Source organism: Aphelocoma coerulescens, chromosome 7 (assembly GCF_041296385.1).
Source record: "Aphelocoma coerulescens isolate FSJ_1873_10779 chromosome 7, UR_Acoe_1.0, whole genome shotgun sequence".
Classification (NCBI taxonomy): domain Eukaryota; kingdom Metazoa; phylum Chordata; class Aves; order Passeriformes; family Corvidae; genus Aphelocoma; species Aphelocoma coerulescens.
Window position 1 is genome coordinate 25117809 of NC_091021.1, and position 26925 is coordinate 25144733.

Genomic DNA, 26925 nt, shown 5'->3' on the forward strand with positions numbered 1-26925 from the left:
CCTGACCGCCTCGCCATCCACAATGGTCTGTACAAGCTGCCAGTGCGTTTGATGACGTTCCTGTTTTGTGAAAGGAGGAAAGGAAACGTGACCATGTAAGATCCACGTTTCCCCGGTCAATTACATGCGAAGAATAGATCCGATTTCGACGTGGGTTTTTGGTCCAGGATGGTAACAGCTTAGGAAATAATACAGCCGCCTTCCCTCATCAATTTCGCTCTGATTTTTTTTTTTTTTTTGTGTGGTCCAGACAGCTGCTGGAATAGAGAAGGTCAGAATATATAAATATATATAAAATATATATGATATATATATTATATATATAGAAATATATTTGTCTCAGTACATCTGGGATTAAGCTCGCTGAATGCTAATCATTTCTTTCCGGACTTTTAATATTTACAATGAAATCTTTTACAGGCAACGGTAAAATCTGAAGCCACCTGGGAGTACAGTGTTGAAAACGTAGGGTGTTTTCCCACAAACAATGTGAAGGTCTTTTTTGTCAAAGAGGCAATTTTGATAATAACAACAGCTACCAGTTTTGCATTTTGATAGCCAGACCAGCTGCTATTTTGTCTGGATGCACACCGGGATTCTTGTGATCGGGTTTTATTTTTTAATTGAAAAAAAAATTATTATAAAATAGAAGAAAAAGGAAAATTACTTGAGATGCCAAATACTGTCGAGAGAACCATATTCTCCCTCCTCTCCACACCCACCGGAGACGTGGACCCTTCGTTTTTACAGGCTTAGGAGTTGCGAGAGCTGATCGGGGGCTTTCTCCCGAGCCCGCCGCCTGCGCCCCTGGACCCTCGGGCGTGGGAGATTTATTTCCTCCTCCCGCTGATTTCTAAGCAAACTTGTGGAGGGGGGGGAAGGATCCCCCGGCAGCACAGAGTCGGGTTTTTTTTTCTGGTGTGGATTTTTTTTTTCAATTGCCGTCCCCGCCGGGTTGCAGCGGGCTGCCGGGGACTTGGCCCCCTCGCCCTCCGGCTCTGCTTTTGTGCGTTCCCCGGCGGCCAGCGCAGCCCTCCCGGCACTGCGGCCGCCGCGGAGCCCCCCCGGCCGCGGGGCGCCCGGCTCCTGCCCTTTTCTTTCCCCCCGTGCCCGCCTGCCAAGGAAAGGCACATGTTAATACCACCCGGCGCGGGCATTTTCTGCTACTGCTGCTGCGGGCTCCTCCGTCCGAGACAGATGTTGCGAAACCAAGGCCTCCTCAAGTGCCGCTGCCGCATGCTCTTCAATGACCTGAAGGTCTTCCTGCTGCGGAGACCCCCCGCGCCGCCGCCGCCCTCCCCGCCGCCGCCGCTCCCCATGCCCGGCGGCGCAGAGGCGGCGGCGGGGGCCGCACCGCCCGGGGGGCGCGGGCCCGGCTGGCGGGCGGCGGCGGGCGGCGGCGGCGCGGGCAGCCCGGCTGCCGAGGAGTGGGGCAGCCCCGCCGGGGAGCCGCCCGCCTCCCTGCCCAGCAGCACCTCCTCGGATGACTTCGGCAAGGGCAAGGCCGAGGACCGCTACTCGCTGGGCAGCAGCGTCGACAGCGGCATCCGCACCCCGCTCTGCAGGATCTGCTTCCAGGGGCCCGAGCAGGTGAGCGACCGCGGGCGGTGGGCGCTGGGGTGGGGGCCGCGACGGGCCCGGTGGCAGCGATGCTCCAGCCTGAGGGAGCCGGGGCCTGGTGCTTGCGGGGGTGTGTCCCTGTTGCCCGGAACGGGACCCCAAACTCAGAGGGGCTCTGCCTTCTGCCCAGGCCCCGGGCTCCAGGATTTTGCACTTCGGTAGTATTTTCCAATAGGTGTGGGGTGGAGGCGTGCTCCATTCTTTCTGCTGCCCGGCAGCCTTGCCCCGGGCACTCATGCCCAGCCTCAGAGCCGTACAGCTGTGGCACGGGAGGAGGGACACGCTGACACCTTCATGGAGCAGAGCACATCTCAGCAAGGGAGGCTGTTTGGTGCTTTGTGAGTACCCGGTTGCGATGATTCCAAAAGTGATGCAAAGGAGGAGTTTAATGTGCTCTTTGCTTTTAAAAATACAACTTCAGTCTGTACAAAACACGTGGCAGGAGACAACCCCACTTCAGTGGTTCCCGGGGGATGGCTAGTAGGAGCTGTGCAGGTGCTCCACTGCTCCCATGCTCCCAGTTGCACTATCTGCAGGAGAAACACGGCTGGCTACAATTGTACCTGCTGAAGCTGCAGCCTTGAGATGCACCGTGGTACAGATTGAGGTTAGGCCAGTGAAGTTTCCCTTCACCACACAGGAGAATGAAACAAATGCAACCATAATAGAACATAAGATGCTACCCTGGAGCATTATTCTCCATATTTAATGACAATTAAAAGCATCTCATGTATTTTCAGGCTGGCAACTTCCTTATGGTGAGGTACGCAGCAACATTTGTACCTGACATGACACAGCTTGCAGGTGCAAGGAAGGCTGCAGACCTCTGCTTGTGGGATCAAGCCCATATGCGCAGATAACCATTATTACTCAGGATAATTCCATTACCTGTCATAATAGGGGATCCTTGCATAAGAAAGGGTTGCAAAGTTCAACTTGACTATTTCCATTTTGGGCACAGATTCTGGCATGTAAGGTGGTACATTGAAATCTTATGCAAAATGGATTTTACCTCAGGTCTTCTTTCCCCTTCGTGGACCTGTGTGCTCTGCTAAGGAGAAAGCCAGTTCTCATTTGAAAGTGGCTATGCTCAGGCACACATCCTGCCTTTCCCAAAGTTGCCTACGCCTGTCATGCAGTGATTGTGCCTTCCCTTATGTTAGTTTGAGGATAGTGGTGATAAGTGGGGAATGGGCTTCCATTCTTCCTTGGGAGAAGCGGGGCCTGCCACCAACCAATCCCAATATCCACAGCCCTGCTGGATGTGTCATACCAAGGGTTCCATAGGTCACAGCTCAGTGCTAAATGGACTGTAGCCTTCTCTAATGGTTTATGCAGCTGGCAGATAGCTGTGAAACACAGTTTTCACCATAGGCTTTCAGATGGGAGTGGAGGAAATAATTCTTTTTTGGAGATACTGTATACCTTCCTCTCTTGCTTGTCTTGTCTCTTCTAAAAGTTGGAAGCCATGCAATTCACTTCCTGGGAATTTGCATTATTTCACATTTCTAGTACCCTTCCCTGGCTTGCCATTCTGCCTGTGTACACAAGACGTAGCACCTGCGAGATTGGCTTACGTGTCAGAGCAAATAGAGCCTAAGCAGAATTAAAATAGAGGTAGCTTGCTTCCTTGGAGAACACTAATGCTTGAAAATAATTGGATGCTAATTTTCACACTGAAAACCAGTGTAGGTTGCATTGTAAAACTGAGACTATTTGCTGACCATCTGCCGGTGTACCTGAGTGAGGAGCTGAGCAGACGTGACTGGCATCTCATAAGACTTTTACCAGGATTTCTCTTTTTTGATTCTCACAGATCTTGACCAATACAATAAGATGCTTGCAGCTGGGTTCTGCTACTTGTCCTTGAGCAGTAGCTTATTCCACAAATAATTTTTTCTTCATCAGCATGGCTTGAGAAGTATTTGAAACCTTTTGCCCTGCAGCAGCTGGGAAGCACAAGTCATTATGGAAGCCCAAATTGTGGAGTTTAAAGCACAGCGAGATCCTGACACAGCTTCCTGGAAGTACAGTTCAGAATAACTGAGCACTGAATTGGTGCAGCTGATGTCAAGACCCACAGTTTGGTTTATTTGGCCCTTACGTCAATAAAACTCCAACAGGGCTAAATCCCACATTCCTTGTTCCTTTTTGTTATCGTGTTTATTACTGATTTTGCCTTTATTTCCCATTTGTTTTATAACTCAACAGCTGACCAAAGACTCTCCATGTTTTGGACCCTCACAACTGTAAAAGTCATAGATGCACATTCTTCTATACCACCCCTGCCAAGACCATAATGAAAATTTATCTGCTTGGAAACAAAATATAATTGCTAGTTCTTTACTCTGCAGATTAATAACAATGACAGATCTAAACAGTATTTTATTTACCTGTCAAAACCATCTGAATTTGCTGCAGCTGTGGGCAAATTTGCAGGGCTGCATCACAGTAACAAGAACAAAAGCCTTCATTATAAATTGACTGTTAGGCACTCTAAGCTTATTTACTCAGATAAAATGACAGTGAGTCTCCTAAAGATGTTTTAATCCTGTTTTGATGTAAAAAAAAAATCCCAACCAAAACAACAGCCAAAAAGGTTTCTTAGTAGTCTGGCTTTGCAAGTAGGTTTTATTTAATATCTAATGCAAAATAAAATTGGTAGGGATTTTTGCTTTAAATTTATGATCACCCAACATGCATGATACTTCAGGCTATGGAATTGCTTATATCTTAAGCTCCTCATGTTGGTTTGTGGCTCTTATGGGTAAGCTGACTCTTTCATTTAAAAATGTACTGAACACCCTAGGAAGGAGGAAAGCTCATTACTGTGAAACTGTTCTGATCCTTGCATGTTAGTCAAGAGAAACCATGGATGCAGGCAAGAAAAGAGTGGATCTGATGACCAGGGGATTGCAGCATCTGGGCTCCTGTTTTGAGGGCATGAAGAGCAAACTGCTCAGGTCTGACAGTTGAAAAAGGCAGCTGCTTTCATTGAAAATGAGAGCTAAACATCGTGAAAGCTGAGGGACTGAACTCAGCGCTTGGCAATAGCATTTCCTTTCGGGGACTTGCTCGGCATTTTCAAAGGTTTCAATGACTGAACGTCCTGCACCATTGTGTCAGCAAATTCTGAGACCCTGGATTGAGCAGTAAAGCTCTGGAGAGAAAGTGAGAAAGAGAAATGCTGGAGTATTTTCTTCTGTTTTGCTTAATGCTTAGTGTTTGCAGAATTTTGTCTGCTTTCCTGGATCTCTGACAATGTTCTGCAAGAGAAAGAAACTAAGATGAGCTCCTCTCTCACAAATGTTTTACAGTATTTGGTATGGTTCCAAGCTGAAAGCATGTCATGGGGATTAGCAGGAAAAGACATGGGTGAAAAGTCCCTTTGCATCAGGGGATAAACTGTCTCCCCACGTCACAAGGAGTTACCAGTACTGTGGAGTTTAGGATCTCAGAAGTGGTGCTAGCTGTGCTAGAAATAAATAGAAAAACATTCTTAAATGAAACTGAGATAATTTGGAAAGCCATATGTTTCAAGGTTTGCTTGTTATATTGTCAGTTAGAATGTGTGCACATCTCTTCTTACCTATCATTTTCAGTCTGCGTTTCTCTATTTCTCATTTTGGGGAAAGATACTGTAAAGATGAGATTTGAAAAATCAGTAGGGATAGTTTTGGTTGGCTATGGAGGATCAGAGAGAACAGATTGTGGACTCTAACCTGCAGGCTGATAGCTTGGACTTAGTATTCGATAGAAATGCTTGAACGTAGACTGTTCTTCCCACCAAAGTCCCCTCTAGACTTTTGGGGCACCAGCTCCTTAATATGGGAACATGAAGACTTTCAAGAAAATTGGAAGGGAAGACAACTTATAACGGATATTAAGACATTCATTTCTATGTGATGTGGTTGGGCCGTGGAGCTCCTTGCTGCAGGACAAACAAAGAGCTAAAGTTTAATGAAGGATTATAAAGCCATGTGATTATTATGGACATTTAGAGTCATCACAATTAATGATAACACTTCTGAAAGTGAAATTCATGCTTCACATCTGAAGCCAATCCAGAGATCCAGGTAAGACTGGCTAGGAGCAGGGCCCTGGGACTGGTGTCTTGCCCCACAGCTCACCAGCCTCCTGTGCCTGACCAGTGAGATCCACCCCTGCAGGTGCATGTCTGGATTTCATGCTCACGTAAGGTAATGTCTTCAGTGTGTAGGCACCTGCCATGTTCAGGACTTCTCTAGAATTAAGGCTACCCCAAATTACTCAGTCTGTAATAACACACATTTTGGGCCATGTGTAGGATCAGGGAATGGTCAGTGCCATTGAAAGGCTGGCCATTAGCATGTGTGTCTTGACATAACTAGTGAGAATCTCAACCCCTGCCTGGTATGGACACAGGCAAAAAGCATCATCAGCTCCCTGCATGGTAGGGTGTGCAGAGATGGCGTGAGCTAAGGTCAGGAAATACTGCTACTTTACAGACTGGTCTCTCAGCAGCACAGAGGAGTGGAGGTGGTGTCTGGGATGTCTGATTTCTGCAAAAGTGAGGAAAATGAGGTACTAGCGTGAGACAAAGAGGAAAAGAGGCAGTCTGTGTCAGAATTCATGGCACAAGTATGATAATGATGAGTGACAGAAGAAACAACTGTGCAGCCAGCATCACAAGCACATCCAAAGCCCAGAACTTGGGAGTAGAGGTGCTGGTATTTCATGGGGTCTGTCCAAACCAGCTAGAACATCAGGACACTGTTTTCAAACATATTGAATCATATAATGACAGTGCAGTCATTTTCATAGGTGTGTTCCCTCAGTATTCACTTACTTGGTGTTGGAAAACAGCCAGTCCTGCTAAAACCGAAGAATAGGAGATACTGGGCTGCAGCTGTTCAGATTTCAATCAGTATGTTGTAATTTATGATAGAAAGGAAGAGAGGATGCTTCCTGTGACATTCAGTCCACCTTTCTGCCTCCCAATCTTTGAATCTTAACAGCTCTGTAGCTACCTCTCCTGTTTCACCTCTGCCAGGATCAAATCTGTACTGTGCAGGCAGAACATTCTTGGCTTTGGCAAAAGCTTTGTTTGAGCCATCAACTGAATGGAGCCCAGGATGTCATCTATTCTAGATTTAGTCGCCGTTGCCACAGAGTTGATTGGCAAAGCTCCCATTAACTTCAACAGCAGAAGTGTAGGCATCCAGTAGCAGGGACCTGACCCCTGTATTTCAATAATGTTGTGCACACAGCAGGGCTTCTATAAATAATAGTGAAAGCCACTAATCCCATTGACTTTTAATTGCTCTGGAAGACAAGGTTTTCACCTTTTGTGCCTGCTGAAACTCTGATGCCTGACCCGTTTATTTCAGTGCCACTAGCTAGCCTGAGCAGCAGTTTTTCTTTTCTTTCACTTTTCCCCATATAAAAGGCTTCGTGAAGGAACTTGTCTATGTTTGTGTCACTGTTTCTTAAATATACATTTCAGGCCATGATAACAGTGGTTGATGTCAGTTAGTGACAGAACAAGCAATGCAAAAGCATGTAGCTCCATTGTTTGCATCTGTAGAGTCACTGTTATTTCCACAAAGGCAACGCTTGCTTCTGGAAGGGCTCTGTTCATACAAAACTGAATTGCATTCAGGTTGTCTTTCAAGCAAAAATTCATTCCCAGCAAGGACCTCCTCTGTGGCAGCCTTTTGCTCACGTTGGTGGTTTTCCATTCAAGGCTGGCCCAGTCCAGAAGTCAGAAATGGTTGTGCCAAAAATCCATGATACTGCATGTCCTATATGTCTGCTGCACATCTCCATTCCTCCTAGGCCTGTAGTAAGACAATAAGATGTACTGTTAGTGGTCCATATTTGTGGCCATCCCATCATTTTATTATCTGGTTGCCAAAGGAATAAAGCCATGTGATGGTGTTAGCTGTTACAGGTTATGCTCATCAGCCCTCCTCTAGACCTACTGGCTAATGTCAGCCACAGCTGGCAGAGAGTGGAGATCTGAAAGGCATTAAATTCCTATATGTTTCATGAAAACTAGCTGGATGAAGAAGAGGAGAGCTAGAAATGTCCTGCTGAGGGAAAGATTATAGCATTGTCTGTGCTAGACACTGCAGAGTCCATGGAGGACAGAGCTTCAGATGGAAGAGCAGCTGTAATAGGAACATGTATCCCATTAGGCAAAAAAAGAATAACCCCATCATGATATGGTTTCCATGGGAAACCAGACTTACAGAATAGCTTGTTAACTTTTTATCTTTCTCCTTTTCCTTTGTTAATCAGGATTGCTTACCTAAAATGAATTGCTTGATGCTGAAGACTTTCTTATCTTCCCCCATCTTTTCACAACCTACCTTTTATCATTTTCTGATTTATCACTGGTTACAGTAGAACAGATTACATTGTTGGCAGTGGAGAGTGATGAGTGATGACTTTCTTCTGGTGAAGAAAATAACAGCAGGACCTGGAAACTTATGTAGATAATAAATGGATTGTCCCCATGCCCCTCTGTGAAAAGTGATGAGATAAGGCAAAATCAAGGTGGGCAGACTGGTTCCAGTGACAAGGCCCCTATACTGAAATTCTCACACATCTTCTGTCATGTCATTTCTTGTTCTTTACAGTCTTGGGTGGTTTTATCTCACCTCCTCTTCCTTCTCTTCTTGGCCAAAGTCAACTGACACATCAGAGCTTGGTCCCACCCATCCTATCTGGCTCTATCTGCACAGGTTCTCCTATGGCCTAAGTACCATCAAATCCCAGCCTCCTCTCTGTGCACCTGGAACAGTGGTGACATCACTCACAACAGTCACACAAGTTTAACTTGCTTCCCTGGGTGGCGAGTGAGGGGTGGGATGGTACAGAATGGGAGAATGATAACCAAAAAAAGGGGTTACATATTGTTTTATTATTTCCTACATCTAGTGCTTCATGTTTATCAAAGAAACCAGCCTGTGCTTGGGGAAAACTGTGTAAACCCCATAGAGGATGGGGTAGTTCTGTCTTGAAAGGATCCCTGAGAAGGTTTTGTCTCCTCTATAGAAGCACTTTATAGGGAACTTCCATTTTGGTTGGACAACTGGACTGTCAGACATACTTTTTTCCATGGAGTCACAGACATATACAAAACAACTTTGCAGAACAGGACAGAGAAAATAAATTTGATATTCCACCAGTTTGGAGATCAAGGACTGCTATGGACTTTGTGGTGTCTTTGCCACGTTGCTCTTAGCAGAAGTTTACCAAGGACTGCTCGACTGACACTGTGTTCACATAAAAGGTGGGGCCATGAGATCACCTTTCCCATGCAAAAAGTATGTGCTATTAGCCAAGAGGGCAGTGCTAGAGGTACCTCTAAGGTTTATAGTGCACTAAGCATTTGGAGGTGTTTGCCCTCACCATTTGCAGACAGTCCTGTGGCTGCAGTCTCTGTCAGGTCATTCCCTGGGACTGCCATTGTAACCTCTGGTACTGTGTAGGTTTAGCTTCTGTTCATTAATGAATGCACTGATCGTGCCCAAGCATGGGGCAGTGCCAAGATCTACCCATCCAAAATACTGACAGAGGCAGATCTAACCAGTTCTTAAGGATGGGCATAGTTGGAGAACCCATCTTTCCTGCTGCAGCTCATTTCTTCTTGCCCTTTCCTTTTTTTTCCAAGAAGTAAGTTACTGAAAATGTTTTCCAGTAGTTGCATGTAAATATAGTGAAAATTCATCCTTTCAGGACTTTACAAGTTTAAGTGACAACTGAAGCCATAACACTCCTTGTTCTTCTCTAGGCCAAACAATCCCAATTCTGCCTTTGCTTTTATGACGTGTTTTCTAGGCTGCTAATCATCCTTGGTGTTATCCTCTGGACTCTTACCAAATGGTCCATATTTTGCTATGAATGCACTGGAAGCTGAATCCTTTTCAGTTCTGAGCAGGCAGAAAGGTTTTCAATCCTGTTTAACGGGTAGCAGAAGTCATCCATTCCAGGCTAATGTTTGCCCTCTTTATTTATTCATTTATTTAGGGAGCAGCAGATGATTATTGATTATTACTCAACTCATGATCTCCATGTCCTTCGGAGCTGCTTCTTGGCCAGTCCTCCATCCTGGCTCTGTGCAGTTGGCATTGCTGCACTGATGGAGGAGCTGCATTTGGCCTTACTGAATTGCATCCATTTTTCCCCAGTAGCAGCCCCTTCCAGCAGGGCCTGCAGATGCAGTAAGCATTAACTCTGTTGAATCTTCAGGTCATTAATGACTTGAGCTCTTCTGCCTTGCCTCCTGAGGAGAGCTGGGAGGAAAAGGCTGGAGGAGCAGTTGTGCTTTTCTTTAAGGATCCCTTGACTGCCATAGATAAGACTTATGGCTGGGGCTGGTCACTGCCCACTTAGAGCCATGTGGGAGAGGCGCAAATGGATCCTCATTACTTCAGTTCAGGTATCTGCTCTCTGCCCCAATTAAAGCCACTCTCAGCAAGGCTGAATATGATTTTCCTGACAGATTCAGGCCTCTAGCCAGTCCTGCTTGAAATGCTGCCCACACTATCCACTTCTCTCCTGCTTCTACACTCACTTTATGGATGGGGTGGCTCACATTTCCTCCACCTTCTTGTGCTAGCACTGTCACTTGGGGCATTAACCCTACGCCCAGCTTGAGCTTATTTTCTTTCCTATCCCAGCTGTGTAGTCATGTAGTGCCTTATTTTCTCTCACATCCCAGCAAAAGTGTACTCATTTGCTTTCTTTAGGGTAGCACAGACACTTGCTCAGATCCTCATTTCTTGCTTTCATTACTGTGATCCCTTCCTCTCCAGTTTCCCAGCACAGGCATTGTCCTGCTTCAGTGGAGTCAAAACCAAGAAGCTCACTTCTTTGACTGGTATCTTGATGAAAGAAGAGGTTTTCTAAGAACTTCCATGTGCATCTCCACCCCCTTCAGTGTTCCCTGTCCTTACCCAGATAGATCCTGTGTAGTTTTTTACTCCAATTCTCAGTGTTTGGGAGAGCTAAAAAAAGCCACGTGGAAGGATCTGTTGAAGACAACACACAGCAGCGGTGTGCAGGAATCCTGCTGGCACTTCACCCACATCACATCAGCACCTACCCTGGCAATTTCCTGCAGGTGCTGAACTAAAGCTCAATGGATGGTTTGCACTTCCTTCCTGCAAGTACAGGGCCATGGGCTAAACCTGCCCCTCCAAACACCCCAGTGCTTTTAGCTTTATCAGGTCTTCTTCTCTGTCTGATGTCTTGCATGACCTTGCACTGTCTGATGAATTAAGCGCTTCCCTTTCCTTTTTCTCCTTTATAAGCACTCTAGGACCTGTCAGGGCTTAAAGTGCTGCAGAAGTACAAAAATATTATTATCCATTCCAAGTGATATTAGAAGAACATTAAGATGGATCAGATGAGCATTCAAGAAAAATAGGTAATAATAAAATACTGTATCAGAGAGAAATAGCAGTTAAGTAATTAAAGAGAGGGTTTCCACAAGAGGCAGAAGGAGAGTTATGGGTGCTTCTGGCCTCCTGACCATTCTTTATTTTAATACTATGGTAACCTTTACAGGATGTCAATATGTCAAGCGTTGCACCAAGAAGTGAAGGCTTTTCTTGCCCTACAGAGTTCACATTTTAGGACATAAACCCCCAACATTTCCTTAACATTGCAGAGACAGGCATTCTTACAAGATTTAGGGCCAGAGGGAGTTACTGGGTTAGTCTACTCTGAACCTCTCTGTAATAGCAGTGAAATAAGTTTCCTCAATGAAATTCCTGCTTGAAGCTTAATAGCTGTGCAAGGACTGGAGAAGAAATATTCCTTCTTGATTTTCAGACCTCCAATAATGGGAAATCCTTGCAGTGCCCAAGGAGAAAATCTGGGGAAACAGAAAACTGAAACTGTCTTTGCATATCACCTTTTGTCTTTTCTGTCACAGAAAGAACTGTGTACTGTGTGCATCCCTAGAAACCAGCTTCAAAAACCCTTGGGCTAGCTGGCAGAAAAGATTTCCTGCATGGAAAAAGTTCTGTGTTTGAAGACAGTTTTATTCCACATCAGATTAAAAGCAAGAAACTTTCAGCTTGGAAAAGCACTCACGGGATTCAGCTAGTTAGGAAAAAAGCAGTTCATAGCCTCCTCTGACATATGAGAGCAGAAGTGCTGTCACCTACATTTAACCCACATTTGGAAAATTTTTCTTCATAGACTGGATGGCTACATCATTTCTAAGAAAAACATTTTTAGAGCCCCCATAGCCTGAAGTAAGGACTCCTTCATAAAGTCCAGCTTGCTAAACTGTCATGACCTGGCCCAGCTGCCGTCGTTATTCCGCTTCCCACTCCTTATGATTTATTTCTTGCCCTTATCACAGACATGTGAAACCTATGGAAGAGTTCTTGGCCTTCCCATCCTGCAGCTGTTCATGAGATTTCTTCTCTCATCTTTTTCTTGGTGATGCCAGACAAGAGTTTCATCTCTTTAAAGGTGTGCTCAGGCATGTGGTGCAAATGTCAGGTGATGGTGGCAATTCTGAGAGTAATAACTCAGGTCAAACAAAATCACACAACCTCAGAATATTTTAGGATTTTAGGGAGCCTCAGGAAAGCATCTTGTTCAACTTCTACTCAAGCAGATCTGACCAAATCAGATCTCCAGATATCCAGAGCTGGATAACTCCAAGGGCAGTTATTCCACTCATATCTCTGGACATCAGGTTTAATATTTTACCTCCCTTGCAGTGAAAGTGTGAGGGGGTTATTTTTGATTTATAATCATAATTTCTTGTGTTTCAAATTGTATGTTTCCTCTTGTAACCATACACCTGTGAGAAGAGTCTGACTTTTTTGCTGTGCCTTTCCATGAGGTGGCTGAACATAGCAGTAAGATCTCCCCTTAGCTTTTACAGTGATTTTAGGAGGAGCTGTGCAAAAGGAAGGATTAAATGTCTGCTCTAACTCCCTGGAGTGGATTTGGACAAGGGCTGAGATTTTTGTAATGGTAGTCAGATAAATACCAAGGGAAAATAGCTGCCCATCTATAGCTTGAAGAATGAGAACAAACATTGCTAATAATAGCAAAGGCTCAGTTATTTCTCTTTGTCAAAGCCAGGACGTTTCTTGGTCCAATAATCACTAAACCTCAAGGAGGTGATACTATGTCAAATCTGAGTCTTATAGAAATACTAGTTGTAGAAAAGCTTGATGGAGCAAGAACCATTTTTGTTTAAATTGAACAGAAGGATGAGCAAAAAGAACTCTGTAACTAAGGTTTTCAACTTTACAGAGGCAGATTTTGAAAGATTAGGAATTTTAAAAATATGCAATATAGCAGAAATTTATTATACGTTGTCTTATTGCTACCAAAACAGCCATTTGTTTCTTTATAACAAACAAAAGCATTCTGTTACAATTGCTGCTTTCTGGAATCTTACAGTAATTCTCCCTTTTACAGGCCATTTTTGCTTTCTGCCTTCAATTTATTTGCCTGGAAAGCTGTTCAAAACCTGTCCCAAGATATGTTTTAATACAAATGAAAAATCTCCTCTTCTCTTCTCTTCTCTTCTCTTCTCTTCTCTTCTCTTCTCTTCTCTTCTCTTCTCTTCTCTTCTCTTCTCTTCTCTTCTCTTCTCTTCTCTTCTCTTCTCTTCTCTTCTCTTCTCTTCTCTTCTCTTCTCTTCTCTTCTCTTCTCTTCTCTTCTCTTCTCTTCTCTTCTCTTCTCTTCTCTTCTCTTCTCCTCTCCCCTCCCCTCCCCTCCCCTCCCCTCCCCTCCCCTCCCCTCCCCTCCCCTCCCCTCCCCTCCCCTCCCCTCCCCTCCCCTCCCCTCCCCTCCCCTCCCCTCCCCATCAGTACTTATCCAGGTCAGTTCTGTTTATAAGTTCACAGGATACACTCAGTGACATTTAAACTTCTCTGCCAAACCCAGCCACCTTTAATAAATAAAGGCTGCAGAACTCCTAAGCTCTTACGAGTTGCCTGAAAATGTGTGGCCAGGTGGGGCATACTCCCCACACTGGGTTTGTGATGTCACAGAGGGGAGCTGTCATAAGAGGCCCACCCCTACCAGACATCAAAAAAGCCACCTTACTACCAGGCACAATTCAGGGGAGCCTACACACTGTTTGGCTTCATTGCTCTGAGAACTTCTGGTTTTGCTGTTGTCTTTGCTTTTAATTCTCTTTACAAAAAGGCAAGAAAAAGATCCATCTGCTAGCAGAAGTGGAACTAGCAAGTTTGAAGTCAGTACTGGAATATTTCAGAAAACTGTACATTTAGGAAACCCAGGGAACTGTATAGTAAAGGATCAAGAGGCTTCTCCATTAACCCTAGTCCAGGATCTGTTATTTCAGATGGCCTCTTTCAAGGGCACTTCACAACAGGGTGGTCACCACAGCCAAGTGGGGGGACTTGCCTTTCAGGCAGCACGAGCAGGGAGGGATGTTGATGCAGCACTACCTAGGACTGCTTGAAAACCTGAGTGAGCACCTTTGGTAGTTGGCTGATGGCAGCAGCTCTTCCTCAAGCCTGCAGAACACTATGTGTCACTCCATGACTGTAGAAAACTCAGCTGGAGTGGAGAGCTAGGTGGTCAGGGGAAGGACTGTAGTTAAGTGATCGTGAATGGCAGGGAGAATATCAGAAATAATTCTGCGGAACTTAACAAGAGGAGGAACTTTGATCAGAGGCATCTGAAGTGCGTCTGTCAGTAGGAAAGCAAACTAAGCTGCAGGGACTGTTCAGAAGTTCTTATTGCTGTAGTAAGCCAAAGGGGATGCAGAGGCTGCTACGGGCTTATGGATTTCCACGGAGCACTCCAAGAAGCTCCGCATCAGAGATTATTTGCAAACACAAGGCATACAAATGTGTATATGTGTGTAACTGAGCTGCTCTGCCTGTGTTTAGGAGGATCAGAAACATATGGAGCAAATGTTGTGATCTCTGAAGGTGGCAGGAGGTTTTCTACCATAGTATGGCTCTGCTTCGTGTTTGTATTGGATCCAGTTATTTTTCCCTGTAATGGATGTGAGAGGGCCTCTGAGATTGGGTTTCTGTGATGAAACAGAAGATGGAGAGGGATGATCTTGGGATGGATGAAAGCTGCTAAACACGTGCTCTGCTTCTCTGATCAGCACAAGATTCTCTTGCACCTGATGGAGCCTCATTCATTCCTGCAATCCCATTGCAATCCCCCACCTGCAATCCCCCACCAAAAAAGCCTTATGGCATTCATCAGCTCCTTGCTTCTTTGCATCCCGATTCTGCATTGCCCCATTTGTGTGTTTCCTTCCACAGCATTTATAACTTCATCCCTCTCCAGTTGGTGTCTATCCAACAGGGCAGTGTAACTGTCTTTTCTTACCAGATAATCCTTTGCCCCTAAGCACTGTGACTGGAACAGCAATACCAGCCCTCCTAGCCTACAGGGGAGATTTTCACCTTCTCTAACTACATCCTGAATGTTCCCAGTTTTTCAGCATGCTCTGCATTTTGGCCTGATTAGGCTATTTGTTCTGTTGTATTGCAGAGACGAGGAGTGGTGCTTAGGCACAAGAGAGTGTGTTCTCTCTATATCCTGTAAAATAAGAGAAAATTTGCTCAGCTGGAAATGAAACCACTTTGAGTTCAAAACTCACTTTGACTGACAACTGCTTTGCATTTTTGTACAACCATCAGTACAGGCCAAGGTCTACCCCTATGTAAATGCTCCTAAAGCCCTTAGTTATTTGTATCCCAGAGATATTGACGAGTCAAAAAGAGGCTGTACAAATGCATGGAGATAGGGAAAACCATCCAGATCCCCCCCATTTGGCCTGCCTTAGAACAAATATTCACCCCGAGTCCCCTTTCTCAGACTGCCCTGTCCTCCTGATCAGCACTGTTTGGTACCCTCGGATACAGCTTCACATGTCAGGGGAGGGTTGCAGCATGAATAACAGCCCTTCCTGTGATTTATATCCTTGAGAGAGAGAGAGGGTTTTGCCAGATATCCATCTACCTATACATGCATATGGCATAGCTGCTGGGACACAGCTGCACTCACGTGACTGTCTTTAATCTGTTTCCTTTTAAATCACTGTGTCTACATTGCCTTGAGCTGTTTTTCTTCCCTTCTGAAATGTGCACAGCAGCATCGGCGGTCGGTATCTCCAGTGCACTGCTCTGCTTCTGGACTGCACAGCCTTCGGGGCTCTCATGAGATGGTCAGAGGGCCATGGGAGTCAGGGACGCGGGCTCCCATTAACACACTCCGTGACCTCTCTGTCTTCAGAGGCTCTCTGTGATTCCCAGGCAGCAGCCAGCCCGCAAGCACTGCGGCAGCGTGTGCTGATCCCAGCGCTCACCACTGAGCAGGGACTGGCTGTACGTGTGTTTGTGGCAGTGTGGGAGAAGGCAGATGCCACGTGGCTGAGCCAAATTGGATTGAGAAGGAGATTAAGTGGTCATTTGTGGGTCACGTTTTCCTGCAGAGGGCAGATTGATGCCATGATGCACATCTGGGCTGTGGAGCAGATGCAGTAGTTTCAGCTGCTGCAAGGCACTTTCCTGGAGACTCTGCAGTGCTCACTACACAGTTGGGAACACAACACACCAGCCAAGAGCCCTCCCAGCCAGGGGACGTCCCTGTGCAGAAAGTGATCCTTTGGAAGGTGGTTGCTCTCTGCTGTTATTGGTACATTTGTAGTGAGAGATCTGCACTTCACCTGTTTCTCCAGTAGTGTGTGCGTGGCATGGCCAGTGCAGTGTGGTGATCTGCAGTGTATCACAGCTGTGCTGAATCACAATGGCTCACAGATCAGGCCTCCATGTCTCATGTTTTTTCAATCCACTTACCAGTGTTCTGTGTCCATCCACCGAAAAAGATCTTTCCGTCTGACTGGTCAGCCGTAAGTTCACTGGGTCGTGGAAGCAGGCTGACCTGGAAAGATTCAGGATATGAAGATGGCTCAGAACTTGATTTAGGATTGAGTACTTTTCTGACACTGGGGTGTCAGGGCTGTGACTGTGAAACAGTAGTGAGCCCTTGCTGGGTAATACAAGTAGTAAAGAAAACTTCCACAGGCATGGCAGCATTTAGCTCATGTCAGAAGATCACTAAGCAAACAGCACACTGTGATATGGAGGAAAACCACATGGCCTGCCTCCATGAGTGTGTGGAGAGGGCACCTCTGCTTTCTGCAGAGCCAGGGTTTGCCTTTCTGCTAAAGGAAAAGAAGTAGACTAAAAAGTGTGGGGAACTGAGCAGCTAACACAGTCCTCTCAGATGAGAGTTACCCTGGGAGATCAGAATTAGCAAACCCCAGATTTTAGAGTCAATGTGGCAGCTGGGTCACTGGACAACAGGTCCGAACCCAGGTAGAGGGTTGGTCTCTGCCTCTGAGAGGACACATTTAGAATATTTCCCCCACTGTGATGGCTTGACTAGAGGAGGTTCCTCCTCTAGTTCAAGTGAATGAAAGTGGATGAGCAGCAACCAAGGATTTCAGCTTCTCCTCTGAGCTTTATAAACAAGCTATGATTCTGGGCACATCACCAAGGTGGGACACAGCTCTGAATGGCAGACACCTCAATGTGAGTGTCACAATGTAGGTGTCTGCATGTGGACTGGGTGTCTAGGCAGTGAAAAATCAAGAGCTTGAGTCATGCCCACGCAATGATTTCTTAGTGGAAAACATCTTGAGGTAGGTAATTGTGCCCCTAGTGAATGCAGGCAGTGGAGCTGGAGAGCCAGACACCTACATTTGCTCAGCTGACTCACTCCCAGGGCTCAGCTGTCATCATTGACTAGACCTTCATCGATTCTACAGGAACAAGGGCATCCAGTGCACACAGAGCTGCTACATCTACATACAGTACGTAGGACCCTTTCATGCCTCCATAAAGCACACTGGAAACCTTCACTTCTAGGAATGCTCTAAGGGATCCTTGCTCATCTACAAAACACTGAAACCACTTCAAAGCTAGGTGCTATGCAAATGCTGAGTGTTCACATTATTATAAGTAAACAGCAATTTGGAAATGCGTGCACAACATTGAAGAGAAGTAAACAGATGGGAGAAGTTGCCAAGTAAGGCCACGCTGAAGCGATGAGCAAAAATAAGTGTTAGAGGCAGTCTGACATTTTTATAGCAAGACAGACGCAGCCAGGATTTGAAGCATATAGCAATGAAATGAGATCAGGGAGGTGAGCTGCCTTTTCTTGGCCAAGCTCTTCTCGTGTTGGGCAGTCCCTTCTGTGCTCAGGCAGCAAGTGCTCCTCATTGTTGGCCTGTCTAATCAGGATAATCATGGTGCAAAATGGCTCCAGTGGACAAGGCAGGAAAAGTGATACTGTTTGTGGTGAGCTGTTGTGTGGGAGAAAAGAGATTTTAAATACAGCCTTGAAGTCACTGAGTGACACCAGCACTGGGCTGACTTGAACTGACAACTACTAATTACTGAGAGAAAAATGACTCACTAAAAAACAATAATTGTCTTACATCTAATGGATGACTTACAGTCAAATAGAAAGCTACAGTCTTGGCATGAGGGACATGCATAATGTGGCAGACAGCCTGCAGCCTCACATATCTTTTACAGAAATAGAGTTCAAAAGTTGTGCAAGACGTGCTGTATTTTAATTAACCAAGGCCCAGAAAAGCTGCTTTGCAAACCTAGGCAGAAACTGCATGAGGACACCTTTCTCTTGGCAAAACACTGAAAATCCAGTCTGATGTTGCTAACAGCAAAAATCCCGTGGCTTCCGAAAAGTCATTGTTTTCCATTTTACAGTATCCAACTGTAATTGCTGCCAGAAACTCTCCTGTGGGGAGGGGAGAGCATAAGCAGAAGGGGTGTCCACAGAGAAATAGTGAAAGGGAGCAATTTTTGGGAATGATGCAATACATGTGTGACAGGCACTTCTGAAAATTCATGTGTCTGTCAGAATTGATGAAACTATTTCCTGTTGGTGTGATAAGAATGTATTAAATATTTGTCTGGGTTTACATAAGCATGGATTATAAGGAAAGCTCTTGTATTTTAAGGGATTACATACTTTATTACAGTATATGCTACCTAAGTAATACTGGGAACAGTTCTCACATGTGTCTGTGCTACAGGGGAATAGTAAGCAAAAGGCAAATGGTTGATGGTGGTCTTAGCTGTAATTTGGATGAAGCGGCATGATTTTCCTATTTTTGGAATCCAGAATGATCTTTTCACCTTCATAAAGTGGCATGAAGTCAGTCTGAAATCTGGTGGTGCTGAAGCTCTCATCATTTGGGTGTAAGTGGCTCCACCACGCTTCTCGGGCATGGAAGCACAGGGGATGTGTCTCTGGTTCTCAGATCACTTTTTATCCTTCAGCAGGTCGTTTCCAATCTCTGTTTGGGGAGGGACAGTTCAGCAGACCTTGGCTCTGAATTTCAAGCTGCTGGGCCTACTCAGCAGACAGAGATGTCTGCTGGGGAGCAAGGCAGTCAGCATCTCTGGAAACAGCACCATCAGTTCAATGTAATTTTTATTTCTTTAAAGAAAAAGTTGGCTTGGTTGGTGCTCGAGTTACTGTTCATTATTTTCCCATGTGCATGTTGTTAATTCCTTGTTATTGGGTCATTTCTCTGTGTAAAGCATTTTGAGTACAGTTCAACACCAGGACATGCAATTCCAAGACAGTGGTAGCCTCCTGTTCTCTTCTCTTTTCCTCTTTCTCTTGCAATCACTTGAAAGCTCCCTTGAACCCTTGCTTAGCTGATTCACCCTTGACTCTAAATAGTAACAACCTTAATCCAGGGGACTTCTCAAATCCTGGGGTTGGAGCAGGAAGCATGAGTGATTGCTCTGAGCAGCAAACCCATTTATGCAAAGTGTTCCACTCTCTGAGCAGCATTCTGAGGAAGGATGAGATTAGAAGGATATCAGTGGCAAAGTGACTAAGAGATTTATCTTATTCATAGGCTTGGCTTGTACTTAAGGAATTTACATTATTGAGATTTTTTAAAATCTGAGCTGGCTGAATCTATCAGGCTTCCAGCTGTGTCATAGATATCAAAGGCTTGTTGTTTCCTTCCTGATTCATACCTTGCAGCATCTACACATTGCTCCCACCGCTTTCTCTTGTTGCTTTTCTACACCTGTTTCCATATGCCAGGAGTACCACAGCCTTCCCCAAATCCCTAAGAGATTATCATAAGGCAACTCAGTGTCAAGACACTTCCCCAGGTATTCAGTTTGTTTTTTCTTTTGCTTAATTAATTTCTTCATTATTTGTCTAGTTAATAATTAATTATTAGTGATTAAGAGGGAATGATTAAGAGGGATGCATCTCCCTCTGACGCAGATATGTCTGGATATTTATAATAAAGAAGAGTTAATGTCCTTGAAGCTTCTAAATCAGTGATTCCCCTCTGGAGCAGGAGCTGAAACAGATCATAGTATGGAGATAAGTATTTCTGTGCATCTGTCCTGAGAGAAAATCCTCAGGAGCTCAGACCTCAGGGAACCCCTACCCCAGCTGAGATTGGCAGTGCCAGCATGGGTGCCCCAGCCCACAACACTGAGCAAAGGCCTGGAGTGCCTTTTTTCCACTACAGCTGTATATTCAGCCACACTACTTGGGAAATTGTATCAGCAAAACCCCACGCTCCTCTGCCAATGAAGACTGACACCTTGCTGGAGGCTGGATGAGGAGGGGAATGGTTGGCACAAATGAGTTGCACTGGATAAAGGCTGCATCAAACCAGACATGCAGTGCTGGAAGGCAGAAAGTCCATGGTGAGCATAGTCAGGCTAAAGCCAGTTCTGAAAACGTGTCTTCCCAACGTGGTGTCTCCCTGCACAGCAATTCAGACAGGAACGGCAGGGACATTCCCAAGGGAAAGAAAGGGGTGTCACTGAAGTTGAAAGAGAAGTCAGTGTCACTGAAAGAAGGTAAAGTTTTATCTACAGACCTTTCCTCATGGTAAGGGTGACTGTCCAGTGTCTTAGTGATGTGTGTTTGTGAGCAAGCTGAGCCAGTTCAAGACCTTGCAGCTATAATGAGCAGCAACCTCAGCTCTGCATTTCTGCCCTCTCCAAGCTCTAGCACCAGTAAAGCACTGGTAAAGGGGCAGGGCAGCACACCTGGGAGGGCAGTGGGAAGGGGGAGATGGCAGCACAGACTTAGGCATAAACTGTGCATCCCAGTACCAAGAACTGAGCAACTCCCCTCTAGCAACAATGAAGTATAAGGCATTTGAAGATACTCTGCAGCAATTTCAAGGGGATTATTCTATATTCAGCCCAGAGATAAAGCAAACTTCAAGCTCAGCTCTTGAAGAAAACAAGCTCCTTGCCTGGCCTGACATCTGAATATCTGTCCCAGGAAGGAGTCCCTTTTACCTCTGTAAAAGGAAAAAGAAAGCCAGTGACACTTTTAGGCATGGACCCATGCCATTTTTGTTCTTACACACTTTGCAGTTTTTCCCAAGTGACACTGAAGTCGTTCCCAGCTCAGGGATGCAATGTCTTCTGGTCATCCTGGGAAGAAGGGCTGTACTAGGGCTGTATGAGGTGGTTGCAGGCTGTGGTTTCAGAGATTTCTTTCTCAGTGCCCAAAGACTCCCACAGCACAAAAGAGAGATTGACAGTCTGGGCTAGTCCAGTGCAGGATGCTAAAGTGCTAAAGGGACAGAAGCACATTATGTGTGAGGAGAGGTGGAGAGATCTGGACTTGTTCAGTCTGGCAACAAGAAGATGAAAGGGGAAATCTGCTGACTTCTTCTACTTAAAGTCAGAGTATAAAGACCACAGAGCCAGAGGGCACAGCAAAGAACTAGAGGCAATGGCACAAGTTGCAGCAAGGGAGGCACCCATTGGATATACAGAAATGAACTTTCACAGTGAGATCAGAGCAGCCCTGAGACAAGGACCCAGACGTATGATAGAATCTCAGTCCTCTGACATCTTGAAGATTTGGCAAAGTGAAGCCTTGAGCAGCCTTGAAGCTAGCCTGGGTTTGAGCAGAAGGTTGAACTAAAGAAATCTGGGGACCTCCCAACCTAAATTCTGTGGCCTTACAAAAACCAGTGGGTGAGGGGACTGAGAAGTGGTTGCAATGTCACTGCTCACAGGTTTTAGCCTCCTTGTTCTGGGGAATGGTGTTACAGGGAGAAGATCCTTACACACACAGATGTGAGTTCACCCACTTGCCTGCCTTCAGACAGTGCCTGCAGCCATCTCAGTGTGTCCCAACTTCTGTCTGATTGACCTTTGAACAACTGAGCTGGCCCAGCATGAGAGCCTGTCCTAATGAGCACAGCAAAGCCATGGCCCCTTGAACTGGTGGCAGCAGTCAGTGCATGACTGATGCCCAGGAGGTGCATGTGCTCCTCACTCATGTTGCAGGGGCTGGTACTGCCATCCTTTACTTGATGCACTTTGAGATCAAATTAATGTCTAACTAGTGAAAATTTGGGCTGGAAAAGGCTGGACAGACGTGTTGTCTATGCCCACCATCTGCCTTACCTGTACCTCTGACATGGCTCCTGCTCTATTCCCTGGATAACCCCCAACCTCCCGTATCATCCTGCTTCTCTCCACCCCATAGCCCCTAGCTGGTTCCCCATCTCTCACTTTTCTACTTGTTCACAGGCATGACTCATTTTTCATCCTCTCTCCCTCAGACCTGGTGCTCTGACACGGACAGAAGATCCCTTCTGTCCTCCTTGGAAACAGCAGCAGAGCCTCACTTTGGCATCCACTTAGATCCCATAGTGAGACCACCCTCTTGTAAGCATGAGGACACATTTGGTGCCTCTTTTTCCTTATCCCCTCACACACAGCAGAGATGGAAACAGTGTCCTCCATTCTTGTGTCATTCGTGGGACCCTGGAGTGCGACAAGCTGTGTGCCCATGCCTGTCCCAGCACTGCTGCTGCCTGTTTTTCATCAGGGAGCAAAGAGGGGAAAGCAGCCAGGAATGAAAAAGCCCCTTTTTGACCAACCTGGTTTATTGTAGGTTACACCAGGTCCCTCCAGTGTGACATCAGACCCCTGCTCCCCAGATATCAGCCTCTTTACTTTCAATATTGTTCTCCACCCCATCTTGCTGAGGCACCCCAGCAACCTGTCTCCAGTGACTATCACCTCAGATCCCCACTTAGCAGCACCTTTCTTACGCCCCCGCTTCCCAGAGCCTTCCCAAGCTCAGTACTGCATCAAACTCGTGACCACCATCACACAGGGCTTTTTCTCCTATGGCACATCCCCACTCCCCTTTTCCAGTAGCTCTCCCAGGCCAGCCTCTAGAAATGGTCCTTGCAGGTGCCCTCCCTTCATCTTCACCTTCCTCGCTGGCAGGAGTGTGGGAGGAGAAGGCAGGCAAAACCTCTCCCTTAGAGTGGGTGTGCTTAATTTGGTGTTTGTTTTCCGTGCCGTCTGCTCATCACTGCTTAATGGATTTCATTTATGACGTTCAAAGAATGAAAAATAAGAGAAATATCCCTGCCTCAATACAGCACCTTCTTTCAAGGGAAAATACGTTCCCTGTTTGCCTCTGGATGCTTGTTTCTGTCTGTGGGGTTCAGCTGTCAAGAGGCATGAGTGTGGTCACCTGATTCATGCACTGAAATGCTGCTCATTTTCTCTCTCAAGGAAGTAGATGAAAGGTTTAAATCTGGTGCTGTTCTGCCATGGGAGAAAGTGATGATAAAATGCAGCCTGCCCCAGTGGAGGAGCCAGGTGAATAGGGAGCTCTGGACAGGCAGATGGACTCAGCTGGTCAGGTCTGGCTGCCCTGTGTCCCCTGAGCACACCCAGTAACTGCAGGAAGGACTTTTCTTCCCTACCTGCTTTTGCTGGGGACAGAGCTAGAGAACCCCTGCACTGGGGATGGCCAGGAAATCTTGACCAATTACTAGCCTGCCCTCAAGTCCAGGCTACTTGAGACTTGTTTGGTTTTGTGTCCACAAAGTCCTTTATTTAACCAAAATCAGGCCTCCAAAAATGTGAAATAATTGATTCATATTCCTTTAGTTACTAATTTCCTCTTTTAAAATTTCTCTCCTGTTCTCCTACAATGAGTTAGGATTAGGTGCCATAGCTGGACAGGGTAGGCTTTCCCAGCCTCCTCATGGGGCTTGGTATCACATTGCTGGTTTGCAGAGGAGCCATTTTCCTGATTGTGGCACTGGCTCTCGCTCTTATTGAAGCTGCTGTGAAAGGAGAGGCATTAGGGAACAGCTATCAGGTCTCCAGAGAGCCAGACCCAAGCAGAAGTGTGAAACATCACTGTGCCTGTGGGTGAGAAGGAAGAAAGTGTGTTAATGCTTTTGAGAAGCACCATCAGGCCACAGACTTTATTTCTCAGCCATCCACCTCACAGTCCTCTTAGCAAACCGCAAATAGTAACACCTCCCTCCATCCCTCCCTCCCGGGAGCTGGGAGGCAAAATTAACTATTGCAAAGCCCTCTGGGTGCATGAAATAGAGTCCAAAGGGTCTATGAAAAAGCCTTTCCACAATGCAAATTCTCACTTGTGACGTACTTTGGGTTTTTCATGGGATTAAAAATAAAGCAAGACAAGCCTCCTCCCAGCGCTCGGAGCTGGGGACGTGTGCAGGGAGGATTTTGGGCTCAATGCAGGCACTGCTTTCCCCAGCATGAGTGACTTGAAGGAGTGAGCCCAGCCTCGTATTGTGCTTTTAGCACAAAAGGATGGATTTTGAGGCTCAGTGCAAAGAAGTAGCGCTGCCTTTCCCTGCCACCCTGCTCCCACCTTCATTATGGCACAGTGTGCTGCCAGGAGCAATTAAGGAGAACGAGTTTTGTTCTCCCAAAGAGCAAGAGCTCTCTCATGGAGCAGTCGCTTCTCGCTGCTAAAACGTGGCTCAGCTCAGGAATTTGCCATGGCTTTTGAAGGGGTGTTGCCAGGCAGGGTAGGACCAGCTGGTTTCATTAGAAAGGGGCTGAATGCAAAGCCAGAGAGGGGCATACAGGCTGGTTAAAGGAAGGAAGGATGGTGCCAATACAAAACCTCTCACTTGGCATTTGGAAGCCTGTGGCAGAGATCTCTGCTCTGCCAGTGTGTCCTCCAGTGAGCCTCTGCCCACACACCAGCTCCTGCTGGGGGACACTGTGCTGTCCCTTCTCCCCAGGGAGACCATCAGGGTGAAAGCATTGACAATTATACCCCCTCAGACAGTATGAAAGAAGGAGACACAGGCGTACATGCCCAAGATAGCCACTATTCACCTTGCCTCATTTTAGATATTTCTACAGCTGCCGCAGATGTCTCGGTGTCTCCCTGGAGGGACGTTAGGTACTCACAGCCCTTTCAGCTCAGACAGAGCTGCCTACAGGAGCTGACGGCTTTGGCCCCAGCTCCACGAGGCTCCCTCCTTGCAGGGAGGCTGGTTGAAGTCAGTCGAATTGTCCCTGCTCTGAAAGGGACTTTGCAAGAGTGTGGCTGGGTTTCAGCAGCTGGGTCAGGGCTGGCAGCTGCTCGCCCAGATCTGACTGTAAGCTCGGGACGGAAATAAGAGGGTAAATAAGAAAGGATGTGCTGAGAAGCCCTACAAGAGCAAATAAGGATATTATTATTGATTAATAAAGATAATAACAATAGTAGTTATCGACTCAATCTTGCAGCATTGGGCACGCCGGCCATGTTGTGCTAATGCAGGAGAAGGGAGAGGTGCAGAACCCCTGCACGCCAGTCACACAGCTCATTTGCTCTTGCCCAGCAGAGCCAGAGAGACCATGTTTGTAAAATGTAGCCTGAATATCATAAGCTAAAGTGACCTGTAGGGTTTTCACACTACAGTCAACTGGGGAGCTGTTGGCAGCAGTAATCCAGAAGTATTTTTCCATGGCTTCAGCCCAGAGGTGGTGGCATTGCTGGGAAATGTGCTGAATTTGGGAAGCTTTGGAGCTGCTTGGAAGTATATTGCAGGAGATGGAGAGGAATTGGTGTTTGGATTTATGGTAGTGCTAGTGCCCAGTCCCAGGCTCTGTAGCAAAATGGTCTCCCTCTTTAAGCTATCCCTGGACTCACTGTAGCTCCCTGAGCTCAGGGCTGGCACAGCCATATGTGGAAATGCTGCATGATGGGATGTATCCATCCCAGCCCAGCTCAGTTCAGCCTTGGTGCCAAGGCAGGGGATGCTCTGCATGGAGCCAAATGCTAAAGATATTTGCTGCCCTCCAGTTACCTCTCCACCTGGCCCCTTTGCAAGGCAGGTAGCTTTTAACTGGGGAAGGAATCACCAGGGTGCTGCTGCTGCTGCATCCCAAGTGAGAAGATGCTGAGCTCAGGTGACCCTAACCCACGGTGCTGTGGGGTGGATACAACCCTGACTCAGGTAAGAGTTATGTTATGGAGGGCATGTGTCACTCTGCACAAGGACAGCTCACATTTGCTTTGTCCTCTCACCCCCTAAACCTGATTTATGGTGGCCTCGTCTCTGCAGCCTCCGATTCCTTTAGTCTGTTCACCCTCCTGGCCACCCAGCTAGTGTGTGGATGTATGTGTGTGTAGTGGGGTGTTAAGCCCTTTAGAGCATGAAATGTGATAGCTGTCCCTGCACGCAGTGGACTGGGGCTGCAAAGGGAGATGGAATTAATTGCACCAGCAGTAGCAGTTGATTGGCAGTCAGCATCGCGGCAGCAGGGAGCGAGTCTGCAAAGGGGGAGCTTTATCAAAAAGCTGGGAATCAGCTTAATCAGGAGGAGTTTTCTTCAGCTGGTAGCTGGACAGAAAACACATCTGTTGGCATTAGTGCCTGAAGGCATCCACTGTGTTGGAGGAGCGGTGTGGAGGACCATGGCAGTCACTTGTGTGTCAGCCCAGGCTCCCCAGGGGTGCAGAGAAGGGCTCACAGGACAGCAGTTGGGATGTGCTGCATGAGAAAGCTGGTTTGATGTGATCACAGGAAAGCAGCCACAGACAAATCCCTGGGATGTGGGCTCTAAGTGAGGGCTTGGGACTGATTGGAAATACCAAATTTAAAAGTGAATTTTGGAGCTAGCAATTTTCAGAGGTAGCTGTCCCTGGCAACTAAGTCAGAGGATAAGGGACATTTAGCTGCTCATCCTGTGTGAGATTCAGCCTGGCATTTCTACTCCCCAAGCATGGAGCTACCATGAACCTGCTGTGCCAGGGCAGGGTAAAGCCCAGTGCCAGTTAAAGTTGGTTTTACTGTGTCGTAGGCAACACTGACAGCTAATCTCCAACCCCACAGCTCATCTCCGTAACCCCAAACCCACTTTGGACGATTCAGAGTCTCCACTAGGGCCAGATTCTCAGTCACTGCAGCTTGGTGTCTTTCCCTCCTTGGTGCCATGGAGCGGTTTTATTGC

The 26925-nt window shown here is 46.5% G+C and overlaps 1 protein-coding gene across 1 annotated transcript in view; it reads left to right on the top strand.

Moving 5' to 3' along the window:
- Window positions 1-1131: 1131 nt before the first annotated feature.
- The window catches only part of MARCHF4 (membrane associated ring-CH-type finger 4), a 95889-nt gene continuing 70095 nt past the window's right edge, over window positions 1132-26925 (top strand). Inside the window, exon 1 of the mRNA XM_069021574.1 lies at window positions 1132-1590. Coding sequence (XP_068877675.1) covers window positions 1132-1590 — 459 coding nt within the window. The remainder of the gene's footprint in view (window positions 1591-26925) is intronic.